Source organism: Nematolebias whitei, chromosome 3 (assembly GCF_014905685.2).
Source record: "Nematolebias whitei isolate Nwh7 chromosome 3, NemWhi1, whole genome shotgun sequence".
In the NCBI taxonomy this organism is placed as follows: domain Eukaryota; kingdom Metazoa; phylum Chordata; class Actinopteri; order Cyprinodontiformes; family Rivulidae; genus Nematolebias; species Nematolebias whitei.
Genome location: NC_056500.1, coordinates 35573008 through 35597976, shown reverse-complemented (window position 1 = coordinate 35597976; position 24969 = coordinate 35573008). Strand labels below are relative to the sequence as shown.

Here is a 24969-nt window from a genome sequence, read left to right as displayed (position 1 = left end):
CGGTGCATCCCTAACTTTTACTCTGTGTTTGTGTTTCATTCACATAAAAATATCTCTAAAGGCTTGTGAGAGGGTTTTTATCCCCTGGCGCGAAGCGAAGAGGGAACTTAGAACATCCATCTGTCCGTCCAGGTCATCTTTTGAGCAGGATAACTTGGAAAAAAGGCAACGTGCTGAGTTTCCATCTCTGCGTGTGGCTTACTCTCAGTGCAAGAAATGAAACTATTGGAAAATCCAAGATGGCCACCACCACCATATATATACATGGATTAAAGTTCTCCGTGGCTGCAACAGATTTCCATCATCTGTAAAAATGAGGAGGGGAAAGAAAATATATTTTGTTGTGGTCTTTTTAAAACTATCCAATCAGATGGTGATACAGGAATTAAACTGACGCTGATTTCAGCCAATAAAGAGAACCAGAACCACAGTTTAAGCCAATCAGAATAGAGCAGGGCGGGGCCTGCTGTCTGGTTAGTGTGAGCATCAGAGAGACTGCAGGTGAAAGCTCACCTGCTGCAAGCCAAGGAGGACACCCTGCTACCCCAACAGAACCGCCCACCCCCCAATGAAGGTGATGACGTATTAAATTATTAAACGTGTTCACGTGACCGCTGCAGCCGGGGCGATACCAGAACTGATACACCATCAACCCCACCTCCCGCACCGTGCCCCTACCTCCCACGACTTTTGTATCTAACTTTGTATTAAACGTTAATTTGTTGGGAGCGTCGTCATTGTGCAGACATGAGCAGCCTGCGGACGTCCAGAAAAACACTCATCTCCTAAACTACAAACATTCAGTCTTCAAACCCCTCTGCCACGGGGACATTGGTGAACTGCTCGCTGTGATGTGTTCATTCGAACTGGTGTCACGGCTTCACCTCCGTCAGCTGTAAATGATGTTTTCTGACTATTGAGGAAAGTGTGAACACCTTTCACCAAATGAATCGATGAGATTGGACTAAATGCGGTTCTAAATCAGTTGTTGGGTCTAGTATCGGAAACATTTGAGACCTTTATGTAAAAAAAACCTGCGTTCCAGCTTCAGTATGAAACATTTAGAGCAGTGCAATCATTTGAGAGGCTTGAAGGGCAACATTTAAATCCTTGTGATCTCTTCCCAGACCACGAGTCTAACCAGTGGTGCTACGACAACTTTGTCAACTACCGATCCCTGATGTCGGCTGACAACGTGCGCCAGCAGCTGTCCAGGATCATGGACCGCTTCAGCTTGCCTCGGCGCAGCACAGAGTTCACCAGCAGAGATTACTACATCAACATCCGACGAGCGCTCTGCACCGGCTTCTTCATGCAGGTGAGCTCATCTAATAATCAAAACCTTTCTTTTCTTTTTTTTTACCAGAGAGCTATAGCAGGTATTTAACTTTATGTCCTTTGTGACGTTCTTGCAGGTTGCTCATTTGGAGCGCACAGGCCATTACCTCACCGTCAAAGACAACCAAGTGGTCCAGCTGCACCCGTCTACAGTCCTGGACCACAAGCCTGAGTGGGTGCTCTACAATGAGTTTGTCCTCACCACCAAGAACTACATCCGCACATGCACAGACATCAAGCCCGAGTGGTGAGGGTCCAGACATCTTACAGTAACACGCCTGGAGTTAGGTTCTCGTGCTGCCGTGTTCCTAACCAGACGGTTTGTGTTTCAGGCTGGTGAAGATCGCTCCGCAGTACTACGACTTGAGCAACTTTCCACAATGTGAAGCTAAACGGCAGCTGGAGCGAATCGTTGCCAAGCTGGAGAGCAAAGAGTATTCTCAGTACTGATGATGGACGAGAAGAGTCGGGGAAAACAGACGCAGATTCTAGTTTTAGATCTGTCCGTGTCTCTGTGTGTTAATGGTAAACAGTTGGCGTTTTGATTTTTACAGCTCGTTTGTTTTGTTGCTTTTCCATCCGTGTCATTTCTGTAAGTAGGTGTTAAAATGTCGATGAAATCTCAGCAGCAGTTATGATTTTCAAAGAAAATGATCAGCAACCGGTCGTTCAGACGGGTTTCCATCAAAGTTTGGAGCCATAACAAAATCTGTGCTTGCTTTGTTTCTGTAATAAAAGAAGCTTTGACTTTACTTTGCTTTTGAAATGAATTAGTGAGGCCTGCCTTTACAAAAATGAAACATTAGTAGAAGTCCTTTAAAAACTGCTAATAATTAGAGCAGTCTTTTAAAACCGGTGAGTTTTTGCATATTTTGCTACTTATTTTTTTCCCCTGCACGCTTTAATTTAATGTAAAATTTTATATTTTCATATGTTAAAGTTCAGTTTGTGTCACATAAACATTGAGCTCAGATCGTGTTACCGTTTACTGTTCAGACCAAACATTGCATCATTTTTTGTCATTTGAATCCCCAGAGAACAAAGAGGGGATTTTGAGCACAATCCTGTCTTTAAAATAGGTATTTTCATCAAGGCCGGATTAACCATATGGGCAACTGCCCAGGGGCCATGATCTCTAAGGGGCCCAGGGCAGTGAGGGCACAAGCAGAATATCTGGTTATCTCCTGCTTTAATTGAAGCTCTGCGCTGCACAGAGACACTGCTGCACTTCCGCTGCATTTGAGCATCCCCGCTTCCTCCCAGCGGCTGCTGCAGCTCAGTTTTTTTTTTTTCAATCGTATCCTCGACAGTGCGACCTGTCAATCAACTCAGAAGGCGTGTCAGTAACTGACCAATCGACAACCTCAATTTGTCCCGAAGGTAAACGCTCCTTACCTGCTGACAAGCTCATCAGCTTTTTTTTTGAGAAATTGTTTTAATTAAAACAATAAGTTTGTATCTGTTGTGAGATGATTTTAGCAGTTTTGCATAATTTCAATCTACTTGATGAAGAATAGTATGACTTCAAATTGTCCATTAAACAGGAAGAAAGGCTTATTATTCCTCCTCTTACTACAGTGAATGTGGTACTTTGCTATAAGTACGACTATATTTATGGCATCAGAGAAAGTGATTCTCCTTCACTTTAGGAGATTTAGGCCATTTGAGAAATTTAGAATGAGCAAAAATCATTCTGGTTTTATTATTTATATTGGGAGGATTCTTGACGGAATCTGTTATACTCAGTAAATCCTTTGTCACAAACATTCATTGATAATCATTTCATTTGAAGTCAACTAAGTTACAGTCATTTAATTTTAATTTGGGCATCAAATCGTCACCTTTGAATATATAATACATTTAATTCATTGAATCAGCTGTTGGTCAGGTTACTTCTTGTTGTGCCATTAGCTCTAACATAGTTACCGAATCAAGTGTTTACTTCAGTCCATCTGTGGGGGTAGCAGCCTAAGTGGGGAGGTCCAGACTTCCCTCTCCCCAGCCACTTGGACCAGCTCCTACAGGGGAATCCCAAGGTGTTCCAAGTGTTTACTTTGTAGGTAAAACCAGTGCAAAATCACACCAAAGTTGTCTCAGGGCACTTTACAGGAACATTCACATAAAAGCCACTTGGTAAAGTTCTCTATCTAAGGAATCCAGCAGACAAGTTGAATCTTGGCTTCGTTGCAGTCTTCCATCCTGAGCAAGCACAGTGGCAACAGTGGAAAGAAAAAACTTCCTTTTAAAAGGAAGAAACCTCCAGCAGAACCAGGCTCAGGACAAGCGGCCATCTGCTTTGACCAGCTGGTTGAGAGGACAGGAAGGAGAGACAGACGAACACAATGGTAGGTCCAGGTGTATCTGAAAGAAAAAAAAACACATGTTAAGGATAGAAAAAAATAATTACAAATACAAAACAAGTTGAGCAGAGTAAGTAAAGACAGTAGTAGAGTGAAAAGTGTGGTCAGTTTGTCCTCCAGCAGTCTAAGCCTATAGCAGCATAACTAAGGGACAACTGGGGAAACCCAAGCTGACCCTAACTATAGGATTTAGAAAAAAGTAGTCTTAAGCCCAGTTTTAAAACTGGATCATGTGTCAGCCTCACAGACAGAGATTGGAAGTTGGTTCCACAAGAGAGGAGCCTGATAACTGAAAGATCTGCCTCCCATTCTGTTTTTGTAAATTCTAGGAACCACAAGTAAACCTGCAGCCTGAGAGCGAAATGCTCTGTTGGGAAAATATGGAACAACAAGATCTGTAATATAAGATGGAGCTAGGTTGTTGACAGCTTTATAGGTTAGAAGTAGGATTTTGAATTCTATTCTGGATTTGATGGGGAGCCAATGGAGAGAAACTAAAACTGGAGAAATATGATCTCTCCTACTAACTCTAGTTAAGACTAGCAGCAGCGTTTTGGATCAACTGAAGATGTTTAAAAGAAGTATTTGGACATCCAGATAATAAACCATTGCAATAGTCCAGTCTAGACGTGACAAATGCATGGACCAGTTTTTCTGCATCAAGATGTTTCTAATTTTAGTGATATTACGCAGATGGAAGAAGGCAGTTCTAGTAACGTTTTTAATGTGGGAGATAAAAGACATGTCCTGATCAAAAATAACACCAAGATTTTTCAAAACTAGATGTTAAACAACCATTAAAATACACCGGAATGCAGGAAATGGCATCTACTTTATTCAAAATTTTCTGGGGGAGGACCCCCAGACCCCCCCATCAGTGTGTTCCCCCACCACACACACACACACACACACACAAACACACACACGCACGCGCGCGCGCGCGCGCGCGCACACACACACACACACATTATAAATGCTCTGACACCAGTGGTCAACATGTTCCTAAATGAGTACATATGGTGTCATGTGGGGTTCAAAGTGCTTTCAACTTAATTCAGTCTTGATGATTTGTGTCAATGAGCATTTGGAGTTTTATACATAAAAATACACTTGATAGTTTGATTTTTAAGTATATTTACTGTATATTATGGTAATTTATTCGTTATTTTGCCAGATTATGGTGATTCTGGGGTAGTGATGATGGGGCCCTTGAAGATTGTTGCCCAGGGTACAGTGAAGTGTTAATCTGGCCCTGATTTTCATCATAGCTGAACAGAATATACCTCGTTTGTTAAAGGAGAATCCAGTTTACAGTGATGATTAAGGGTGCATTCACACCAGCCCTGTTTAGTCCGCTTTAATCGAACTCTAGCTCGTTTTCCTAGAAAGTCCGGTTCGTTTAGGGAGGTGTGAACGCACCATCTAACTCTGTCACGGAACAAAAAGGCGAACTCTGGCCCGGGCTAAAACCTAGGTCTCGGTCCGGTAGAAGCGAACTCTTAGACATGAATGGGAGAGCATTCCTATTTCTAAACTTGAGAAACTGGTCTCCTCTGTCCCCAGACGTCTGTTGAGTGTTGTAAGAAGAAGGGGGGATGCCACACAGTGGTAAAAATGGACTTGTCCCAACTTTTTTGGGATTTGTTGACGCCATGAAATTTGGAAACAACAGATTTTTCCCTTAAAATGATACATTCTCTCAGTTTAAACTTTTGATCTGTGATTTGTGTTCTATTCTGAATAAAATATTAGATGTTGGCACCTCCACATCATTGCATTCAGTTTTTATTCACAATTTGTTTAGTGTCCCAACTTTTTTGGAATCTGGTTTGTATTTATCTTACCTCAGCTTTATAACTCGAACCCCACACTTCCTGTTCTTTGAATTGAGAAAGCTTCTCAGATGAGAAGCAAAACATCTTCTGTTAAAAATAAAGTCCAGTTGTTTTTGTCTTGAACTTTTTTTTTTTTAATTTTGAACTGATAACGGCTCGTCTGATCAGGACCAAGAACAAGGTTTAGCTCAGCTCCTGTGACGAGAATGTACTACAAATGCAGAAAGTGGAAGACGTGGCAGAATACACAGGATTTTACCTTTTTTGTCACGTAGCAGGCATCTTTTGACCTTGGTACAAAATGAAACTGGAAGTGACGTCAAAGGGGAACTTCCTGCTTTGTTTATTGCAACAATATTCGAACTCTGACTCCTTGTCTCTCTGAAACTGAAAATAATTAAAGAAAGGTCCGATTTTTCTCTGCTGTCTGTGTTGTCAGCCATTGTAGCAATGCTCTGGTCCCCTTTGACATCACTTCCTGATGCTGTGTATGAGAACATCTCAACAACCATTCATCTCAGAGATGGGAAATCTTTATGCTATATGTTATCTTTCCCGATATGCATCCATATTTATTACAAAATATGGATGTCAGAGCCACTTTAAAGTGACTCCAATCTTAGATGTCATGGCGGTTTGATTCTGCTTGACAAGGTTATTCCAGCTGCTGCAGCTGTTTGTGCAAATAACTGCATCAGAACTGAAGGTTGTCAAGGAAAATCAACACAACTCGGACTTTTCAGCCTATTTACCTTTTCCTCTCATTGGTTTGGAGATACATGGAGAAAAGACAATAATCAGTCAGAGAGATTCAAGTTAAAAAGTATTACCAACATTTATTAAAGCTTTCAGCTGAAAGGAGATGCTTTTACTCAAAACCAACAGAGATACAGCAAAAACCCAAGACGCGTCTGACCGGAGCTCCAGCTTCTTCTGTATTTAAGCACAATAGCTCCACCCAGAGATGTGTCACAACATTCTTACAGTTCTTTGTGTAAACTAGTTCAAATTGATGTCTTCATTTACTGGAAGTCCTTTTATGGAGTTGTTTTATTATTTTCTTCTGCCGTTCCAGTTTACTGGCGATCTTGTCATCAGGTGGGACACACACCAGCAGCTCCTTGTTAGTTCATGTCCCATACACAATGCACTAAAATACATCCTCTGACTTAGTTCAATCCGTACTTGGTGATACCAAAAGACAAGCAGATCCAAATAAAGGACAAGATACAGTTGTGATACATCGAGCAATACAGCACAGCAGATAAGAGCGTCTTTACAAGGTTTATAAAATCTGTTCTGAGATTGAAAATGGTTAAAACATCAGAAATTCATTTTAGTTTTATTTCTTTAATCTGGCTGTAAAACTACAATTTCTTCATCTGGAGGTTCAGAAAGTTATCTGCAGCAGGTAGCATAATATCTATCCAAAACCCACTTTGACCTATCAGAACCACTACTAAGTGTTTTTCCCTAAACTAAACTTTAAGCTAACTTAAAACTGCATAAATGTCCCCATCAACACATCCAGCTTCCACTTTGTTCATTTCAGTAAAATAACTGCTGAGCTAAATGGATCCTCGTCTCTGACCTCTACTACCAGCTCTCTTCAATATCCTCTATGGTCTCTGGCAGGCATCTATTGCGGGTCTCTGGCAGTGTTCTTGCCACCATTGAGCCGAACACAGCCGTAGAGCACAAGACCACCTGGGGCAGCTCCTTCCAGACCCCGTCCAGCAGCAGGATCAGAGGAGCCATGGCTACACCGAGCCGAGCCATGGAGGAGTTGTAACCCATCCCATTCTGCCTGAAAACGGAAGAAACCCAAAACTTGTAAACACAGATTTTCTGTTTGTGAAACATTGTCACTTTATATTTGCCGGTGTATGAACCTTACCTGACCACAGTCGGGTACAGCTCAGAACTGTACAGCACAACCGTTGCAAAAGATGCTGAAGAAAACCCTTTTCCAACAACAGCAACAACCGTTCTGGCAACGGACAGATCTGACACAAAAATGGATATACGAGATTTTATATTTGTTTATACCACTATTTGTTTTAAATTTTCCAAAACGGACAGATTTAAGAACTCAGATCCCCAGGTTCCCACCTTTTGGTATGACGATGTTGATCCCAAGACAGAGGCCAGCCAGCAGCAGAGCTCCTGTCTCGGTGCGCCTCCGGCCTATCCTGTCCAGTACATAATAAACGAACACTTTGGCCGGTAGCTCGATTAAACCGTATGTAAACTGAGTGAGGTAGATGTTGAGGCCGAAGCCCGTGATGTTGAAGCTGATGCCGTAAAATGTAATCGCTATGAAAAACCTAACAACAAAATTCATGACATATTAAATGCTTGAATACCTGAGCTCACCATTATAAAATGCATAGGGTCTACGGACCATAAGATACCAGTTCGCAGAGCCAGTTTCCTCATCTTCGGTGTTCTTATCAAGTCAACGTAGGAGAAGGTTCTGTCTGTCTTCTCTGTCACCACAATAGTGGATAATGTCTGAAAGACCCACCAGCATCATTCTTAAAACCACGTTATTTGAGAAGAATCGCTGTAAATCAAACTGCTGCCTCAGTCATTGTAAGATCCCACCTCTGTTTTAAGCGTCTGAATGGACTCCTCTCTGCGGTTCATCTTGGCACATTTCTTCAGGTACATCTGGGCCTGCTCCAGTTTTCCACTGGTGATGAGCCACCTTGCCGACTCTGGCACCCACCTGGTTTTTACAAATGGAGATGACGTCCAACTGTGCTTAAAACCATTTGATGTCTGGTGTGTTTTTCTTTCTGGTGACCTTTCATTGTTCTGAAGCTAGAATGTAGTGCGCTGAATTCCGGAAGGATAACCTGTGACACTATTTTATATCAATCCTTATGAGTCAGAATGGTCAAACATGAGCAACTTGTGATGTTTAAGGTTTTCATGCAATGATCCAACAAAACCGCTGTGGAACTTTATAAAAATACAAACTGTGTTGGGAGTTTTTTATGCTTCCATCAGTGCCAGTATCCTGCAGGTTTTACCAGAATTCCCATCTCCAAAAAACCTGATCCTATCACCTATTCATTTCCTGCAGAACCCTGTTGATCACCCATTGATCCAAACCAGGTGTGTTGGAGCAGAGGAACACCTAAAACATGCAGGATGGTGATCCTCCAGGACCTGCACTGGACCCCACTGCCTTAGAGTATGTTGCATTTTTTATAAAAACACATCCACTTTAGGTTAAGGTCTTGTGTTGCAACTCAAAACCTCTGGCAGATATTAGCTCATCTGAATCCTTGACTCTTACCACCAAGTGATGATGGACAGGATTAAAGGTGATGAAACACAAACAATCAACCTCCGCCAGTCAGTCACAAAGTAGGCAATGGCAGCAAATGCAGTGTTTCCAAAAGTCCAGGACAAGCTGTCAATCACTCCCACCATTTTCCTGTGCTCGATGTCAACCCACTCCACACCTGCAGAGATTTAAATCAGTCACACTGAAAGGATGACATAAACAAAGACAACGCTTGAAAACTGGTCTAATTTCTGACGAGTAACGGCTGTGTTTGTTCGCCAGGATTTCTGAGGTGCGCTCAGTGTAATGTGACATGTGTTGAAGAATGTGTAACCAGACAGGACAGAAATGATTTACTGAGGACTGTTGAGATGATGACAATGCCAGTGATGCAAAAGCCCGTGAAGAACCTGAGCGCTGCAAACATCACGTAAGTCGTAGAAAAGGCCGATGCGATGGCAAACAGCAACCCAGACACGTAGGACACGAGCAGCATGATCCTTCGGCCGAACCTACAGAGCCACACAGTTCACCTGCATTTATACCTAAAGTGGGATAGTTTGCATAACCTGATGTAGGTTTAGTGAAAACTTCACTTGTTGGTGGGTCTTTGAACACAACCTCAGTCTGGAGTAATGGGGATTAGTTTAGATTGTTGAGCTCCCAGCTGAGACAAAATGGACTGCAGCCAACTTAAAACAACTTCAAATGAGTCATTTGGTTGTCAGAATTAAACTTTATTTCTACAAACTGAGGCTATCTATAACAGGTAAATGTGAATTTTAATAATTACTATTGAAAACTTCAATTCAAAAATCTAAACCGTACCATAAAAATGTGTTCTATAAGGTTATTTTTAGGTTTTGTGGCCTAAATAACAGAGCTGTGGTACCTGTCACTCAGACTTCCAAAGCACACAGCTCCTAACATGACTCCGATGAAGAAGATGGTAGCAGTCGCTTTATTTTTGCCTCGTCTGTGACACACCAGGTCCCACTTAAACAAACGAGTGAGAAAAAAAAAGTCATTCATGAGGCTGAATTATTGATGATTTGGTTTTAAACAGAAACTAAGAAGTCACCTCTGTGGTTATAGTGGACTTGAAGGTTGTGTTGTCGTACACCCATCCGTTGTCGCACAGCACCATGGGCACATCTGTGACGTTGGAGGAGTCGAACAGCAGATGATATTGAGGCTCTGCAAACATTTGACAGGAGCTCAGACTCCCATCCAGCTGGACTGGAATCCCAACAACGAGTTTTTGATCTTGGGATAAGTTTGTAAAAATCTCTTCATCTTCCAGAGAACTGATGTCACAATGGTGAGCAGGTACCGCGGCTACAAAGTTGTTCAGCATGAAGTGGCAGGGGAGCGTGAAGCGACCAAGGAAGCTGATCACAATGATCATTATCTGAAACATTCCAAAGCCATTAATATCAGAAAGAACATTTTCAAACCTCATGGTGGTCTCCAACAGGCCGATGTGTCGTCCTTCAACACCAACAAAAAATGGAAACTGCCCTCTTTTACCCACACCTAGGTAGTAAAAATATAAACCACCATTCAAATCTTTTCCCAGATTCAATAACCTTTGGCACTGAATGAATCAACTACCTGCTAGATCACAGATGGAATGAGTTAATGATTGACCTCAAATAATCATTTCTACAACTTTTTTATGTGTGACTTTAAAGCCTCAGGTAGAGTTCAAGTATCTGATCTTGTCTTGTTCCTGATTGATGGGAGGATGGAGAGAGAGATGGATAAACAAATCGGGATTGTGTCCTGAGTAATGAGGGTGTTGCTTCAGTCAGTTGTGATGAAGAAAGAGTTTATTCAAAAGGGAAAGCTCTAGAATCTACGTTCCAACTCTCATCTGTGGTCATGAGGTTTGGATCAGGACCCAAAGAACCAGATCCAGGTACCAAAAGGCTGAAATGAGCTATCCTTTGAAGGGTGGCCGGGCTCAGCCTTAGAGGTAGGGTAAGGAGTAGAGTGGTAGAGCCACTGCTCCTCTGCATTAAAAGGAGTCAGCTGAGGAGGTTCTTCTGATCAGGAAGCCTTGGATTGCTAAGCTCTGGTACAAGGCTAAGGTGGAGAGGTTCTCCAGGGCTACTGTGAAGGCGGCATGGTAGAACCTTAATAGAATGACGAGTAGAGCACAATGTCCAGTGAAGTTATATACAATGTCTGGACCCTGCTTCTTTTACAGAACAGCTTAGCATCTTTCCGGTTCAACAACACTGCAGCTACAAGGACTAGACGTCACCCTGCTCCAATCACAGTAAAGGGTTGTTTCAATCTTATCTAAAATGCATCCAAAGAAAGCCCCTAGTCCATAGCTGTCAAGTCAGCTTATTATAAGTGACTTTGGGCTTGTTTTTTTTCTGAAGTTGCTTGTAAATCTTGTGAGTCACGGGTTGCAGTTTTTTGGGCTTGTTTTGAACGTGAAGTTGCTTATTTGGGCTTGACTTTCTTTCCGAGTGAAGCTAGTTGATTATCTCACAGCTCCGCACAATAAAACAAAAGACGAGTGGTAGTAGGTAGTTTGTCCCTTCCACGTCCCCGTTTCCTGTATATTGCTCCCACCCAAGTTGGCGAGGTGACAGGCGCACACATAGACATACTGTACATAGACAAATATGTCTGTGGGCGCACACCCCAAACACTCATACTGTGGCCGACCACTAGGGGGGCTCCACTCACACTCAGATTTAAAGATGTTTTGTTTTTAAAAATATGTAGAAAAATTACATATGCAAAATGTATTTTTTTTTATCAGAGATTAAAAATATGTTATTCAAAGTGTTTATCATAATTTGGCTGTTGTTTATGTTAAATGCCATAATAAATGTATGTTTATACTGTTTAAAAATGGCCACTGTTTTACGCAATGTGGTGGGTTGCCAGTTGGGCTGGTTCTGGACTAGTTTTCATAGAGCTGGTTCGCTGGTGAAGATTCTCAGTCATCCAGGACATGGTAAATTCAAAATGTTCAAGACATAAACAACTGGACTTTATTTGTAACAGAAGACATTTCGCTTCTCATCCGAGAAGCTTTCTCAATTCAAAGAAACAAGGAGTGTGGGGTTCAGGTTATAAAGCTAAGATGCACAGATACATATGCAGATTGACCTATCACACCTCACAGTAGGGGTTTGTTAAGGTCATTGTTAATTTAATTCACAGATGAGCTGGTTGCTTGCTTCTATCGTGAGATCTATCAACACTGCCCTAGTCCCAGTGGGCTCAAGGGACGAGTGCTGAAGGAGGTTATGTGGTGACAACTCTTTCAGCTGTTTTTGACATCCAGCTGTCCCTAGAGCATGGAGGGAGACTATGATTATCCCTGTTCTTAAAAAGATTTGTATAAAAGCCATGAATGACTTTAGACCTGTGGCACTCACCAAGATCCTCTGCAAGTGCATGGAGCGGGTGGTGATGGAGGAGCTCATTACCATGGTTATGGGTAGCTTGGATCCATTATTGGCCACAGTGGGGGGTCATGAATGCCAGCCTAACCCTCTTGGATACAGTGGAAAAGCACCTGGACTCCTGCAACTCTAGATATTAGGATAATTTAATAGTATTCTTATTATCCTTTCAATAGCTGATTAAATAAATATGCCACACAGGAACGAGTAGATAATTTTCGTTATCCCAGTTTAAGCTTGCATGATGGAACAGAGTTGAAATACAAGCAGGCACGATGTTTACATGTCGCTTTGTCTCCAAGTCTGCTCAAATAGAGCATAAACCAGTGTATTTTTATAACGTTATCAGAGGCACTGCCTAGCTTAGGCCTTGAGTTTATGAGCAGCTCCAGTCTGTCCAGACAAAACACTCTAACACACACACATGGTTCATATACATTTGACATTAATAAGTGAAAAACATCTGTGACTTTTCATATTTCCAACATTTTCCCTCCTGTTACAGTTTTTATCACTTATCAATAACCCTCTTGCAAGCTAGGATGCTGTATGCATGCGGTGGAAAACCTGCCCAGGGCAAACAGTCAAACCAGGTGGGAAAGCACCAGCAATGCCTCACGCCCCTATGACGATGGCCTTAACAGCACATTCAGCATCCTCCTGGGTGTCATCAGTTCAAAATTCAGTTGTTAGGATTTTATTTATGGATTCTTCATTTGCCTTCAATACAGTAAATATAAATACTCTTCATCACCTTCAAGTACTGCAAGTTAATACAAATTGGTTTTATGGATTAAGGATTCTTTAACAAACAGGCTCCAACATTTAAAGGTCAAAGGTTTTAAATCTAGCAGCATGGTTTGGATTACTGGGGTCCCACAAGGCTGCATTCTCATTTCCATCTACACCAATGTAATAACCTGTAACAATAATGGACTGACACGCTTTAAGTATGCAGATGATATGTTCTTGGTGGCCTGATTGACCGATGAACACTCACAGACTAGATACAAGCAGTTTGTGAACACCATGGGCATCTGATTCTGAGAGCTCATTAGAACTCAATATTTTTAAAACTAAGGAGCTGAATGGTGGGCAGTCTCCATGTGTCTGCAACCCCCACCCTCTCACAAGGGTTGCTGAAGTTGGAGGATGAAATATATTTGTATCTTATTTTTATCTTACATAATGTAACAATGAGTGATTATTTGTATTCTTTATATTTTTATATGGCATCTTAGAATTTTATGTGTTAAAAGAGACAAGGCAGATCTTTTGTTCTGGAGCGGTTTTGTTTCTGATAGGAAGGATTTCTTAGTTGCACACCTACATTTCCCAACAAACACCAGCATTTTAATATAAGATTTGACAATTACTGGCCGAGAGCTGGTCACATGATGGAGTATAGGGACTTGCCTTAGGTTGTTGATGACAACCACTTCCTGGAGGCGTGGCCAGCTTTGAAGAAAACTTGTTCTTTGAATTGTCAGCGCCGTTATGAAAGATGCAGCCTTGTGGTGTGTTTAAATGGCCCAGCGTTGTATTGAATAAAAAAAAAAAAAAATCATTTCGGCTTCTTCCTTCTTCAGGGTCGCCACAGCGAACTAAGTCGCACAAAAAATAAAAATAAACCTTCTAAAATTGCAATAGATAGCTTCTTTGGAGCCTAATTCATACGAGTTTGAGAACACAGGTGGTGGGACAGGTCGATGCATTTAAATACTTGGTACTGAGATCGACTGCCACCTGTCCTCACAACATGCACAGGGAGTTTATTTAAAAAAAAAGAAAATCTTTCCTGAGAAGGCTCCAAGCAAGATTTCAAGGTCAAACAGGACAATTTAACAAGAGTGTACCGGTCACTCATTAAGCCAATTTTTGTGTTCTCGTCACGGTAAAACTTTCTTACAGAAAAGTAAGAAAGATGTTCTTCTAAGATGTTTTATCATCAAACAGGCAGATAAACCTATCAGAACCCCTCAAATGCATCTCCCAGAACTTTATAGTCGTGCAATCTGAAGGAAAGCAAGCTGTGTCACCAAGGACCCTTCACACCCACCTCACCAGTCATTTCAACACCTACCTTCAGGTAACTGTTTTAGAGTATCATGGCCAAGAAAAACACATACAAACTATTTTATTCTCACTGCAGTCAGCCTTTTAAATAAAGGAAATAGTAGATGTGCAGATGTGTCAGCACTTTGGTTGGCCTTGTTGCTGTTTTAAGTGCTATATAAATAAATTGGTATGGTATGCTATGATTGTATGATTTTATTAACATTCCTGCAAATTTGTTGCTTTTCGGTGAAATTTGCCGATTTCAAACAAAATGTAATTTATGTGAATCATATATATCTGCAGAGTTTGGGTCAGATGTGTGGTATGGCATAACCATTGACTGGACTTAAAGAAACAACAAGGTTTCTGTCTACAATAGAGCATCTTTGGTGGAACGTAAGTCATTTGGCCAATCACAATCAAGATAGACGATAGGGAAATCTTTCCCATGGACGAAGGGAACTGGTCTACTTTATAACTAGTCACTTCTAATGTTGGACACTGTTAGTTTTGAGGTAAGTCTCATTATCTGGCATACAATATAATATGCTATGTAAGTGAAACGATTTGTCAAAAAAATAATCCTACTGTAGCAACGTTATGTGTTTTGCGATCCGTTACTTTTTCCAACATAACGATCTGTAATGGAATGAATTGTGTGTTAAGGTTAACCTACAGTGTGACTCGGTTCAATGTGAATAATTTTGGGAAGGCTATCTCGAATGCATCCGTATTGCTGTCTGAAAATAATGCATCATTGTCATAAAATGAGAGAAATGAAAACTAACATGCAACAGTGTCAATGAAACATGACACACCAGAGTTTTGTTTAAGTGATCGAAACATCTGCTCTGGCGGATCATTAGGGCAATAAATAGAACAGGAGCAAGAGAGTGTGGCATGAAAGAGGCACGTGGCCAAGCAGCGAAAAAAGGACCGTTAAAAGGCTTGTCCAGTTCATTCCTTCTGTCAGTCATCAGATTTACCCTGACATCTGAAGTGAAAACAATTGTTCACGTTTTCTAAAGTAAAGTGTATAAAATCAGGACGTCAGACACGCAGCTGTTGGTTAGCCGTGACCGTGGAGCATTTATTCAGATCAGAATAATAATTTTTATTACAAGACACAGAAACTCATAATTTTCCCCACAAATTCAGATGTGTACAAATAATTTTCCGCAGCAGCTGCAGGTTATTTTGGACTTTTCCAGTTTCTTCAGTGAAAAAGAGCTTGTTTTTACCAGCCTTAAGTTCTCTTTGTAACCGTTATTTTTATACAACTCCTGGTTAGAATTTGGGCATGATTCATACCAGGATCGCTGAAGACAATACATTAAAGAACGATTAATACTTGAAATGGTTCAATTCAGAGCGTTTTTCTCAACGGATGATGGGATGGATCATCTTCTGTAAAACAGACGCACATTTACATCATTTGATGTCGACTTCTCAATCATGATATTTCAGAAGGAGTGGTGGTGCCGAACCTTGTCTGTTCCACATCCTCGATGGTTTCAGGCAGACGGACGTTCATAGTCTCAGGAAGAAAAGACACCGACAGAGTTGCAATCAAAGCTACCAGAGTGAAGAGAATGCCGGGCAGGTAGCTCCAGGTGTCTTCAAGGATGATAATCAGCGGCGATACAGCCACACCGAAACGGGCCATGAAGGAGCTGTACCCCAACCCATTTTGCCTGTGGAACAAACCCAATAATTTCTTATTGTACCATCTTCATGACATGAAGAAAACCATATGCTTGTTTTTCTATGAGATAAAAGTGTTTTCTATGTGTTGGTTAGTTTGTCCTGACCTCATAACCGTTGGGTAAAGCTCTGTTGTGTACAGAAACAGCGTTGTAAAGGCCCCCTCTACAAACATCTTGCCCAAGGCTCCTACAGTGGTCCGGGCAGTGCTCTGATCTGAGGAGATTAAGGATTTTCAGCTTCGGAAATGGGTGCTTATCACTGCCGAGGACATTTTATCTTGGAAATTCAATCCATAAAACACTTTTCTTTCAAGTCTTGAAGTGCTCACTGTGCTTGTCACAGATTAAAGCAATAGTTAATATCTTACCTGTGGTAGATAGCTCTTTATCAACGTCCATTTGGAGAGAAAATGTTAAATTCTGAGCAGAATGAAGAGCGGGACCACAGTGGACTGATGCCATCTCAATCAACGGTTTATGTTTTGTAAATTTTACATTACTGTCAATGAGCATTACGAAGTTGTTTACATAAAATCCTGGGATTGTTTCAAAAGAAAAACAAGCGCAGCGGCTAGCTGTAGCACTTCTTTTGCAGCCTAAAGCACTTCCTGCAGAAATATAATAATTTCTGTAATGTCAAGAAGTACTCTGACATTTTTAAGATGTTTTAGGAGGTCATCAATCTATTTGGTCCCACCCCCATTCTGACTAGCTATTAGCTCGTCAGTCTCTTCAGAATTTGTTCAATGTTTAAAATTTTGATTTAATTGTTTTTGTTACTTATGATTATATTTTGCACCGCCTGAGCTGTGATTTGATGTTGAGTCTGTGCAGCACTTTGGTTTGCCGCAATGTTTCAATGTGCTTTTTTAAATAAAGTTGGATTGGAGAATTACATAGTGTCCACAGGCTCACTTTAAAACACCTGAGCTACCCCTTTATTGGTGCTGTCTCAGACAAACTTGAACATTTTCACCTCGCGGGATCAGCAGGCTGGAAAATATACACAGTCCGGTCAGGAACAGCGCCCCAGCTTGAGTCATCCTTCGGCCGATTTTATCCAGAAAGTAAATGACGAGGGCTTTCGCCGGCACTTCTGACACGCCGTAGATGAACTGTGTGAGATAAATGTTGTCTCCAAATCCATCGACGTTCAGACTGATTCCATAATAAGTGCAGGCCACTCCAAACCTGTGCACAAGAGCAGAGCAAGTCGCTTGTTTCGGGACGTTAGCGCACGGTTAGTTCATGTCCTCGGAACAAAGACTGTTTCAGATTGGTGATTGTGCGACTCGGCATCAATCCTTCTGCCTCGTCTTGTACTGCTGCTAACACCTCCCACATTAAAAATGACTCTCACCACACCGTGCCGGTAAGAAGAGCCAGTTGTCTCATTTTGGGAGTCCGTATGAGGTCCATAAAGGAATATTTTCTCTTTTCATCTTCGACAAGTATAACTTTGGACAAAACCTGGGGAATAAAAATGAACATTTTAATCAGAAAACGAGAGTTTTGCAGCTTTAACGCTTTGATTAATTAATCGTTTACCTCGGGCTTCAGATCAGCCATGAACTCCTCTCTGTTGTTGCATTTTGCACATTTATTCAGATAAAAATGAGCTCTGTTCACTCTTCCATTGCTTATGAGCCACCTGGCGGACTCGGGGAGCCACCTGGGACACACGTTTGTTGGAAAATGTGAATAAACTCAAAACTCAGCTGCTTCATTAAAACCTCATCTTGAGGAATAAATCTTACCACCAGGTGATCATGGCTACAAACAGCGGCGTGGTCACAATGGCAGTCAGATACCTCCAGTCATTCACAAAATAAGCCACGGCAGGTAATACAATGGTGGAGAGACTCCAATCCAGACTCAGCAAAACTCCCACCAGGGTCCGATGCTTGATGTCCACCCATTCAATGCCTGTACAGACAGGATTAAAACCATTCTAACCTTGAAGGATCAACTTGACGAGTCATTTAGAGATAACAGGGATAGCTCAGCAAACAGAAATGTAAAAATGAATCACATCTTCCTTTATTTAAAAACAAAAATGTGCTTACCTTTACTTTTACTGGTGAAATAAAATCACATATGGTCACAAAACTGGTCCAAAATATTTCTTGTTGGTTTTTAAAACCCCTTGAAGAGCCGGAGAAGCTGACGACGGTAATTATTTAAATGTTTCTAAATCGTTTTCGTTGAGATTTCTTCTCTTCCGTTTGTTTTTCAGCACGCAACTCATTCCTCGGTTTTTGTTCACTTTCAACAATTCATGTCTCAAAACGTTCGGGACATTCCTGCTGGGACTGTCGGTGTTTGTGCAGTTTTTACTTTTTGAAATAGTTATCTTTGTCGGCCATGTCTTCCTCACTGAAGATGAATGGAGCTCTCTTCACATCCTTCAAACCTTTTAAAACCTTTTACTGCTCATTTCAGCTGTTGTTCTGTTTTCAACTCATTTTAGTTACGTTCTACTAAATTCTGACTTTTTTTTTTGCTACTTTAGAGGTATTTTTCTGCAAATTTTAACTTTTTTTTCTTATTATTTCCACTCTTTGTTATTCTTTCAAACAAAGTTGACTTTTTATGCATTTTCCGGCCTCTTTCTGCTAATTTCAGATTTTAATAGCTTTTTTAGCTAGATTTTTTGGGTCTAATTTAAGACCTTTTATAAATTATTCAGCCTCTGCCTTTTTCCAGCTTCTTTTTCTTCTGCTGCTCATTTCTACAGTTTTTCTGCTGCTTTCTGCTTTTATCTTCCTGCTTTCAACAAATGTCAGCTCTTCAAATTGAACTCTCATTATTAGTTTGGAGATGCTCAACAAAGGTCATCTGGATGGTTTCTTTTTTTGTTGTTGTTGAGACGTTTCATCCTTCGTACAGAGGACTTCCATCAGTCCGAGGAGCCACAAACAAACTCAGTCCCACAAGCAGCACACTCACATGCGATGTGCTGCTTGTGGGACTGAGTTTGTTTGTGGCTCCTTGGACTGATGAAGTCCTTTGGATGAAGGACGAAATGTCTCAACCAAAATAAAAAATAAGCCGTCCAGATGACCTGACTGAACTGTTGGATTTTTTACCTGGATTATTGGGCGTGAACTTTGAAGTTTGGAGATGAAAAACCTCTTCGGCTGGCTTTAGCTTCTTCAGCAGCTTTCAGAAAAACATTCTTCAATAAGAATTCTTGCTGCGTTTTCACAGGGAGTGACATTTCTCTGGTTAATGTTTGGGCTGTTAGCCTCCTCAGTGACCCTGCAGTCAGCTGCTAACGTGCTAGCTCTTGCAGCTTGTTGTAAACGTCCATTACAAACAGTAAAATGAGAGATGAGTGTTGCCTCTCTGGGAAACAAGCCAAGACTGATGGTTATTCACTGATGAAACGCACAGCACATCCACACTAGGCTTTTTTAATGAGCACAAACCTTTAGGAGAACTTTCCCCTCAGCTACCGGACACAACTGAATGATGGCTCGGAGCAACAAGTAGGACAGACTCCATCTGATCGGAGGAGCAGGGAACATAACAGTGCTTTGTCTCTGGTGTCTTAGTCCAGGCAGTAAAACCTTAGGAATGGCATGGCGATGAAATGTTTTGACACCTTGACTTTTTTAAAACCATGATATTTCTAAGCTGTTTTTGGCATATGCCAAGACCTGACACCAGATGGCCACCGCAGGGCCTTCTGTTTAAAGCTGGAAGGTAATGACCCACCTCTGCCCCCTGGAAACATCAGCCCTGGCCTGGGACTGAAGTCAGCTTCAAAAGTCTAACGGTTAAATAAACTTGCAAAACATAATAAAACCATGCGAACTTACAGAGAACGATGGAGACTATACTTATTCCAGAAATCCCGAATCCAGAAAAAAACCTCGTGACAGCGAACGAGGAAAAGTTATAAGAAAAAGCACTGGCAAAACCAAAGACTGCAGTTATGATGTAAGACACAAGAAGTGTCTTTTTACGGCCAAACCTGTAACAAAAAATAAGTTGTTGACATAAATATTAAATAATTCAAGATGATTCTTTTTTTCTTTCAGCTGCTCCAGTTAGGAGTCACCACAGGGAGTGAACATGCACAAAGTTCACGATTATTTAATTATTAAAAAAATATATATTTTTAAAATTACATACAAGAGCATATAGAAGTACACAATTCAATAAACAACATGTAGCGTGATTGATTTAGGCATTTTCTGCACAACTTTGACTTTACAGTAATTATTTATTTTTTATTTATTTTTTTATTTATTCTTTCTTTTTTTCTTTCTCTTTTTCATGCATGACTAAAAATTAGTTTCCACTTTGTGGAAACATTTGATTTAAATTTTGAGATAAAAACCAGAAAATGGTTCTAGTTTGTGGAAATTCTTTCAGTGACACTTTAGTATGAACTTGCAATTTTTTTTACTTTAAATATTTAAGTCTCAATTTGCAAAAAATGAAAAATAAAATAAATTAATAAATTAAAAAAGCAAAAATGATAATTCAGAGCAAAAATTTTATTTGCAAGTCACCTATTTATTAATTAAATTACTTTAGAAGACAATGAGAGGTTTCCATCAGTGATGCTTCTGGTGTAGATTCTCGGTCATCCAAGAAAAATTAGAAAAACAAAACAAAAACAAATAAAAAAAACAACCAACAACTGGATTTTTGTTATGTAGGCAAAATTGTTTAGATTCCTATTGGGGAGCTTTTACAATTTAAATATGGGGAGCGTGAAGTTCCAAGCTTTCAAACTGCATGAGACACTTCATGTATGGAGCTAAATTCACATTGGCAGGTTAAACTCCCTCCTGAGGGTCATCGGGGTCTTCGTGTCTCCCCTCCCTCGTGAGGGTCATCAGGGTCTTTGTCTCTCTCCCCTTCCTCCTGAGGGTCATCAGGGTCTTTGTTTCCCTCCCCTCCCTCCTGCAGGACATCAGGGTCTTTGTCTCGCTCCCCTCCCTCCTGAAGGTCATCAGAGTCTTTGTCTCCCTCCCCTCCCTCCTGAGGGTCATCAGGGTCTTTGTTTCCCTCCCCTCCCTCCTGAGAGTCATCAGGGTCTTCGTCTCTCCCCTCCCTCCTGAGGGTCATCAGGGTTTTGTCCCTCCTTTTGCTCATGAGGGTCACAGCATCCCATGTCCCTTCCCTCCCTCTTGAGGGTCATCAGGGTTGTGTCCCTCCCTTCCCTCCTGAGGGTCATTCGGGTCTTTGTCTGCCTGGCTCACAGAGATGTTTTGGTCACCTGCATGAAGGTGTGAATTAAAGTAAAACTGAATGACAGTCAGGCTCAATGCCACACCATGCTACTCAGTTTGGGTTTGGGAGTTCTGTCCTCAGGGTAGACCAGCCTCTGTTTGAAGGTCCTGTTGGGTTTGTAATGTACGGGGATGTTGATGTATTTTTCAGATATTCCAGTAACATACAGGATGACAATGTTTCTGGGTTTGTTGTTCTCCTCTTTCTGTTCTGAAGCATGTTTTCTAGATGTCCTCGATGGTGAAGAGTTCTATTAACAAAATGTGTGTTCCAGTGGGTCCTGAGAGGTCAACAGATCCATGTGCGCAGGTTTCCTGTAAGCTTCAATGTTGAGGCTTCCCTCTCTTTCCATGTTCACCAAACAGTCCAGAAAAGGCAGCTTGTTGACGTTGATGTCCTCTGGTGAACTTGATGCTGTTGTCCACAGAGTTGGTCTATCTGATGAACCATCTACTTCTTTAGCTTGGATTTTGTCGTCCTCATATCAGAACCAGTGGCTCGGTGTTGTTCCTTTGAAAGTGTCCAGTGCTCTCTGTTCCACTTCCTCTATGTAGAGATTAGCTAAAATTGGTGATCCTGGAGATCCCATGGCACAACAAGGCTTCTGTCTGTAGAAGATGTCATTGAACTTGAAATACGTTGTGGAAATACAAGGGTCCAGCAGGGTACAGGTCTGCACCGGTGTGGACCTGCTCCTGTTGCTGAGGTCATAATCTTGTTGAAGACATTTCCTGATGGTTTCTACTGCCTCTAATTTGGGTATAGTGACATCAGAAGGTAGAAGAGTTTATCCTGGAGCCATCATCAAATGTTTCACTTTGTAAAGAACATGGAGTTCTCTGTGATGTGGTGTGTTTCCAACAAGAGGAGCTAAAATACCAGTAAGATGTTTTATAATTCACAGAGTTTTGGCTGCTGCTGATGGGTCTGAGTGGTGCGTCTATTTAGTGGATTTTGAGCTGTCCAGATTAGCATGGAGTTGCTTCCTCTGGATATAATCCGTGGTAAAATGATCAGTGGGTTGACTGATTGCTGGTGCTGTCAGTAATGTGGTTATTTTTTTCTGGCATTCAGAAGTGTTGAGGACCACTGTGTGTGAAAATGACGACAAGCTCACTGGAAAGGAAGCAACACGTCTTCAAGTACAGACTAGAAGGGCAGTAGTTTATAGTTTAGGAGTTAAGGTTTTAGAATGCTAGACTTGTAATTATTGTTATGTTTGTAAACTGCAGGCAATTTTTTAACCTAAAATTAAATAAAAATTTGTGCAAAGGTGTCGTTCAAAGTGATTCCAAGTAAAGCTTAATGTATTTTCATCAGTTTTGTCTCTAACTCCTCCCTAACAGTTGTAGCCCAATGGGATAGTAACAACACTTTATTTGATCAATCATAATTTACTGTTTAAATGGTGCATTGTCTGTATATTAAAATAAATCAAAGTAGAGGAGAAGCAGATGTTTTATGTGACGGGCTTCCACACCTGTCACTGTGATAGCCAAAAGCTGCTGCTCCAACCATGACCCCCATGAAGAAGATGGTGGCTGTTGCTCTGTTCAAGCTTTTCTTCTCACAAACCAGATCCCACTTTGAGAGAAAAACCCAGAACAGAAAGTTCAGACATGAAGAGCTGATCCTCAGTCATAAAATGAAGTTTTCAGAGAACATACCTCAGTTGCGAGGGTGCTTTTGAACGTGGTGTTGTCATACGTCCAGCCGCTCCTGCATGGCACTTCAGGCAGGTCAGTAGTGTTGGTGGAGTTGAACAGCAGGTGATACTGAGGTTCTGCAAACATCAGACAGGAGCTCGGACTCCCATCTTGCTGAAAAGGGATGCTAACAACAAGCTTCTCCTGCTGAGACAAATTCCCAAATGTTCCTCCATCATCCAGAGAGCTGAGGGCACAGTGGTGAGCCGGAATACTCGCAATGAAATTATTCAGCAGGAAGTGAAAAGGCAGCGTCACACGAGGAATTACGAGCAGAAGCATCATTCTTATTTGGAATTTCCCAAAGCCATTAACCTCTGCCAGCACATTGTCAAACTTCATTCTGCTGGTAGATGAAGCAGCAGCGGAGAATGACAGTATCACACAGCTGATGAGCAACAAGCCCCTTTTCTCTGTTCGTAACTTCTAGCTAATGGTCAGCAAAGGTGGGAGATCATTGAATGGAAGGTAGGTAACATACTGCTAACAAATAAGTGGCCTCATTCATTTGTGGACAAGCGACTCTTCTTAAACAGTAACTTTTGCAACAGAAAGGTTCTGAAGTGTTGATGATTGATGTCTCATGACTCAATATATTGTCATTTAAAAGTAAAATATTTGCAGCATACTCAGAAATTGCTGTAAAAAGTACATTTTATTCTTTTTTACATAAACACTAAGGTTAAAGAGTGACAAGTAGGCAGTGTAGGTAACTTAAAAGCATTTACTGTAAGTGAGTTCATCCCAAAGTCAAACTGTGAGATCTTTAGAAAAAATGCACAACACCTAAAACAGGGCTCTTCAATTAAAACTCACTGAGGTCCAATTACTAAAATTTCTTTCTAGTAAAAGGTCCGAACTATGTCCAACGTTTGTCTTATGGCCTTGCCTACTTGTAGTCACATTTTCACTGTTAACAAACTGAACTGTAAAGTAAACAACTAGCTCCAACATTTTTCAGTCAGGTCATCTGGACTGTTTCTTTTTTTTTGTGCTGAAACATTTCAGCACAAAAAAAAATAAAGAAACTGTCCAGATGACCTGACTGAAAAATGCTGGATTGAATACCTGGATTATTGAGCACGAACTTTGTTGTAAACAACTAGCTCTTTTACCGTATTTAAAAGTAGTCCCAGGCAAATAAATTTAGGGATTTTATTTCAGATTAAAAGAGAAAGCTCAGAATAAAAAACATTTGAAATGTGCAAACAGAGCCTATTAAGCCTTTTTCTCTTAAACTGAAGAGGTTTAAGAGAACTGAAGGCTTACACTTAAAGTAAAACAGTTAACATCTTTAGAAAACAGAAAACAATTAAAAATGTGGCTCTATAATATAAAAAAGTGTAAACAGAGCAACATTTTTCTCCTTTTTTTTTGCTTAAAGAGGCACCAACATATAAAAATTTAAGCTTTCAAGTAAAACATGTCAACATCTTCAGAAAACAATAAATCAAAATGGATCTTTTAGGAAAAAAAAACTGAAAACAGAGCTTTTAAGCACAGCATGTAAAGTCCAAGACTAGACAACAAAACAAGTTTAACTTACTAATAACTCATCAACACCATCACAGTTCCAATAACAACACATTCAGTGTAGGACAACACTCCAGTAGTCAATTATATGTCAGGGAGACAGAAAAGTGGGTGAAGAATTTATCTGACAGACAGCTCACCCAGCCGGAGACAGAGATTCTTGCCAGGGGACTGAACTTTGCGGTTGCACCAAGTAGAATTCCTCTGGTGGAGATGATCACAGCCACAGAATCAGCCATCCGCAACAACAAAATTAAAGAGGGTGAAGCAGAACAGCTCAGGTTTCATCCTACCTCAGCAATGCCAAACCACCACCTTCAAACATCAGTAGAGAGGAGAGGGATGCACTCACCACTCTTAGCAAGGACAAAAACATCATCATTCTCCCAGCAGACAAAGGAAGGTGCACAGTGATTTTGAACCAGAAAGACTATCATGAGAAAGTTATGAC

The 24969-nt window shown here is 41.0% G+C and overlaps 3 protein-coding genes across 3 annotated transcripts; 1 reads left to right on the top strand and 2 right to left on the bottom strand.

Annotated features, from left to right (window-relative positions):
* Positions 1 to 1127: 1127 nt before the first annotated feature.
* On the top strand, positions 1128 to 2143 carry LOC119408069 (pre-mRNA-splicing factor ATP-dependent RNA helicase DHX15; the record flags this gene model as incomplete). Its single annotated transcript, XM_037674906.1, is given in 3 exon segments — positions 1128 to 1318; positions 1416 to 1585; positions 1671 to 2143. Coding segments are annotated over 3 exon segments (479 nt in total), but the record flags the coding sequence as incomplete, so codon positions are not given.
* Positions 2144 to 7129: 4986 nt separating this feature from the next.
* LOC119408068 (solute carrier family 22 member 7-like) lies at positions 7130 to 10305 on the bottom strand. The gene is made up of 9 exons (XM_037674905.1): positions 9913 to 10305; positions 9724 to 9827; positions 9189 to 9343; positions 8841 to 9009; positions 8141 to 8264; positions 7938 to 8047; positions 7646 to 7860; positions 7431 to 7539; positions 7130 to 7340 (listed from the first exon to the last, which is right to left on the bottom strand). Exons 1-9 carry the CDS (start codon positions 10291 to 10293, stop codon positions 7130 to 7132), a joined length of 1578 nt encoding a protein of 525 aa, XP_037530833.1. The 5' UTR covers positions 10294 to 10305.
* Positions 10306 to 15723: 5418 nt separating this feature from the next.
* On the bottom strand, positions 15724 to 23327 carry LOC119408067 (solute carrier family 22 member 7-like). Its single transcript, XM_037674904.1, has 10 exons — positions 22947 to 23327; positions 22760 to 22863; positions 19854 to 20008; positions 17787 to 17955; positions 17578 to 17701; positions 17390 to 17499; positions 17006 to 17220; positions 16135 to 16243; positions 15811 to 16017; positions 15724 to 15730 (listed from the first exon to the last, which is right to left on the bottom strand). The coding sequence occupies exons 1-10, from the start codon at positions 23325 to 23327 to the stop codon at positions 15724 to 15726; spliced, it is 1581 nt and encodes a 526-aa protein (XP_037530832.1).
* Positions 23328 to 24969: the final 1642 nt, after the last annotated feature.

Coding starts and splice junctions, on each gene's coding strand:
- LOC119408068 (XM_037674905.1), bottom strand. CDS start 10,293: ATGAGGTTTGAAAATGTTCTTTCTGATATTAATGGCTTTGGAATGTTT. Junction 8,048..8,140: donor TTCAGACGCTTAAAACAGAG/GTGGGATCTTAC, acceptor TGGGTCTTTCAG/ACATTATCCACTATTGTGGT. Junction 7,540..7,645: donor CAACATCGTCATACCAAAAG/GTGGGAACCTGG, acceptor TTTTTGTGTCAG/ATCTGTCCGTTGCCAGAACG.
- LOC119408067 (XM_037674904.1), bottom strand. CDS start 23,327: ATGAAGTTTGACAATGTGCTGGCAGAGGTTAATGGCTTTGGGAAATTC. Junction 20,009..22,759: donor TTTGGCTATCACAGTGACAG/GTGTGGAAGCCC, acceptor TTTTTGTTACAG/GTTTGGCCGTAAAAAGACAC. Junction 16,018..16,134: donor CTTTACCCAACGGTTATGAG/GTCAGGACAAAC, acceptor TTTGTTCCACAG/GCAAAATGGGTTGGGGTACA.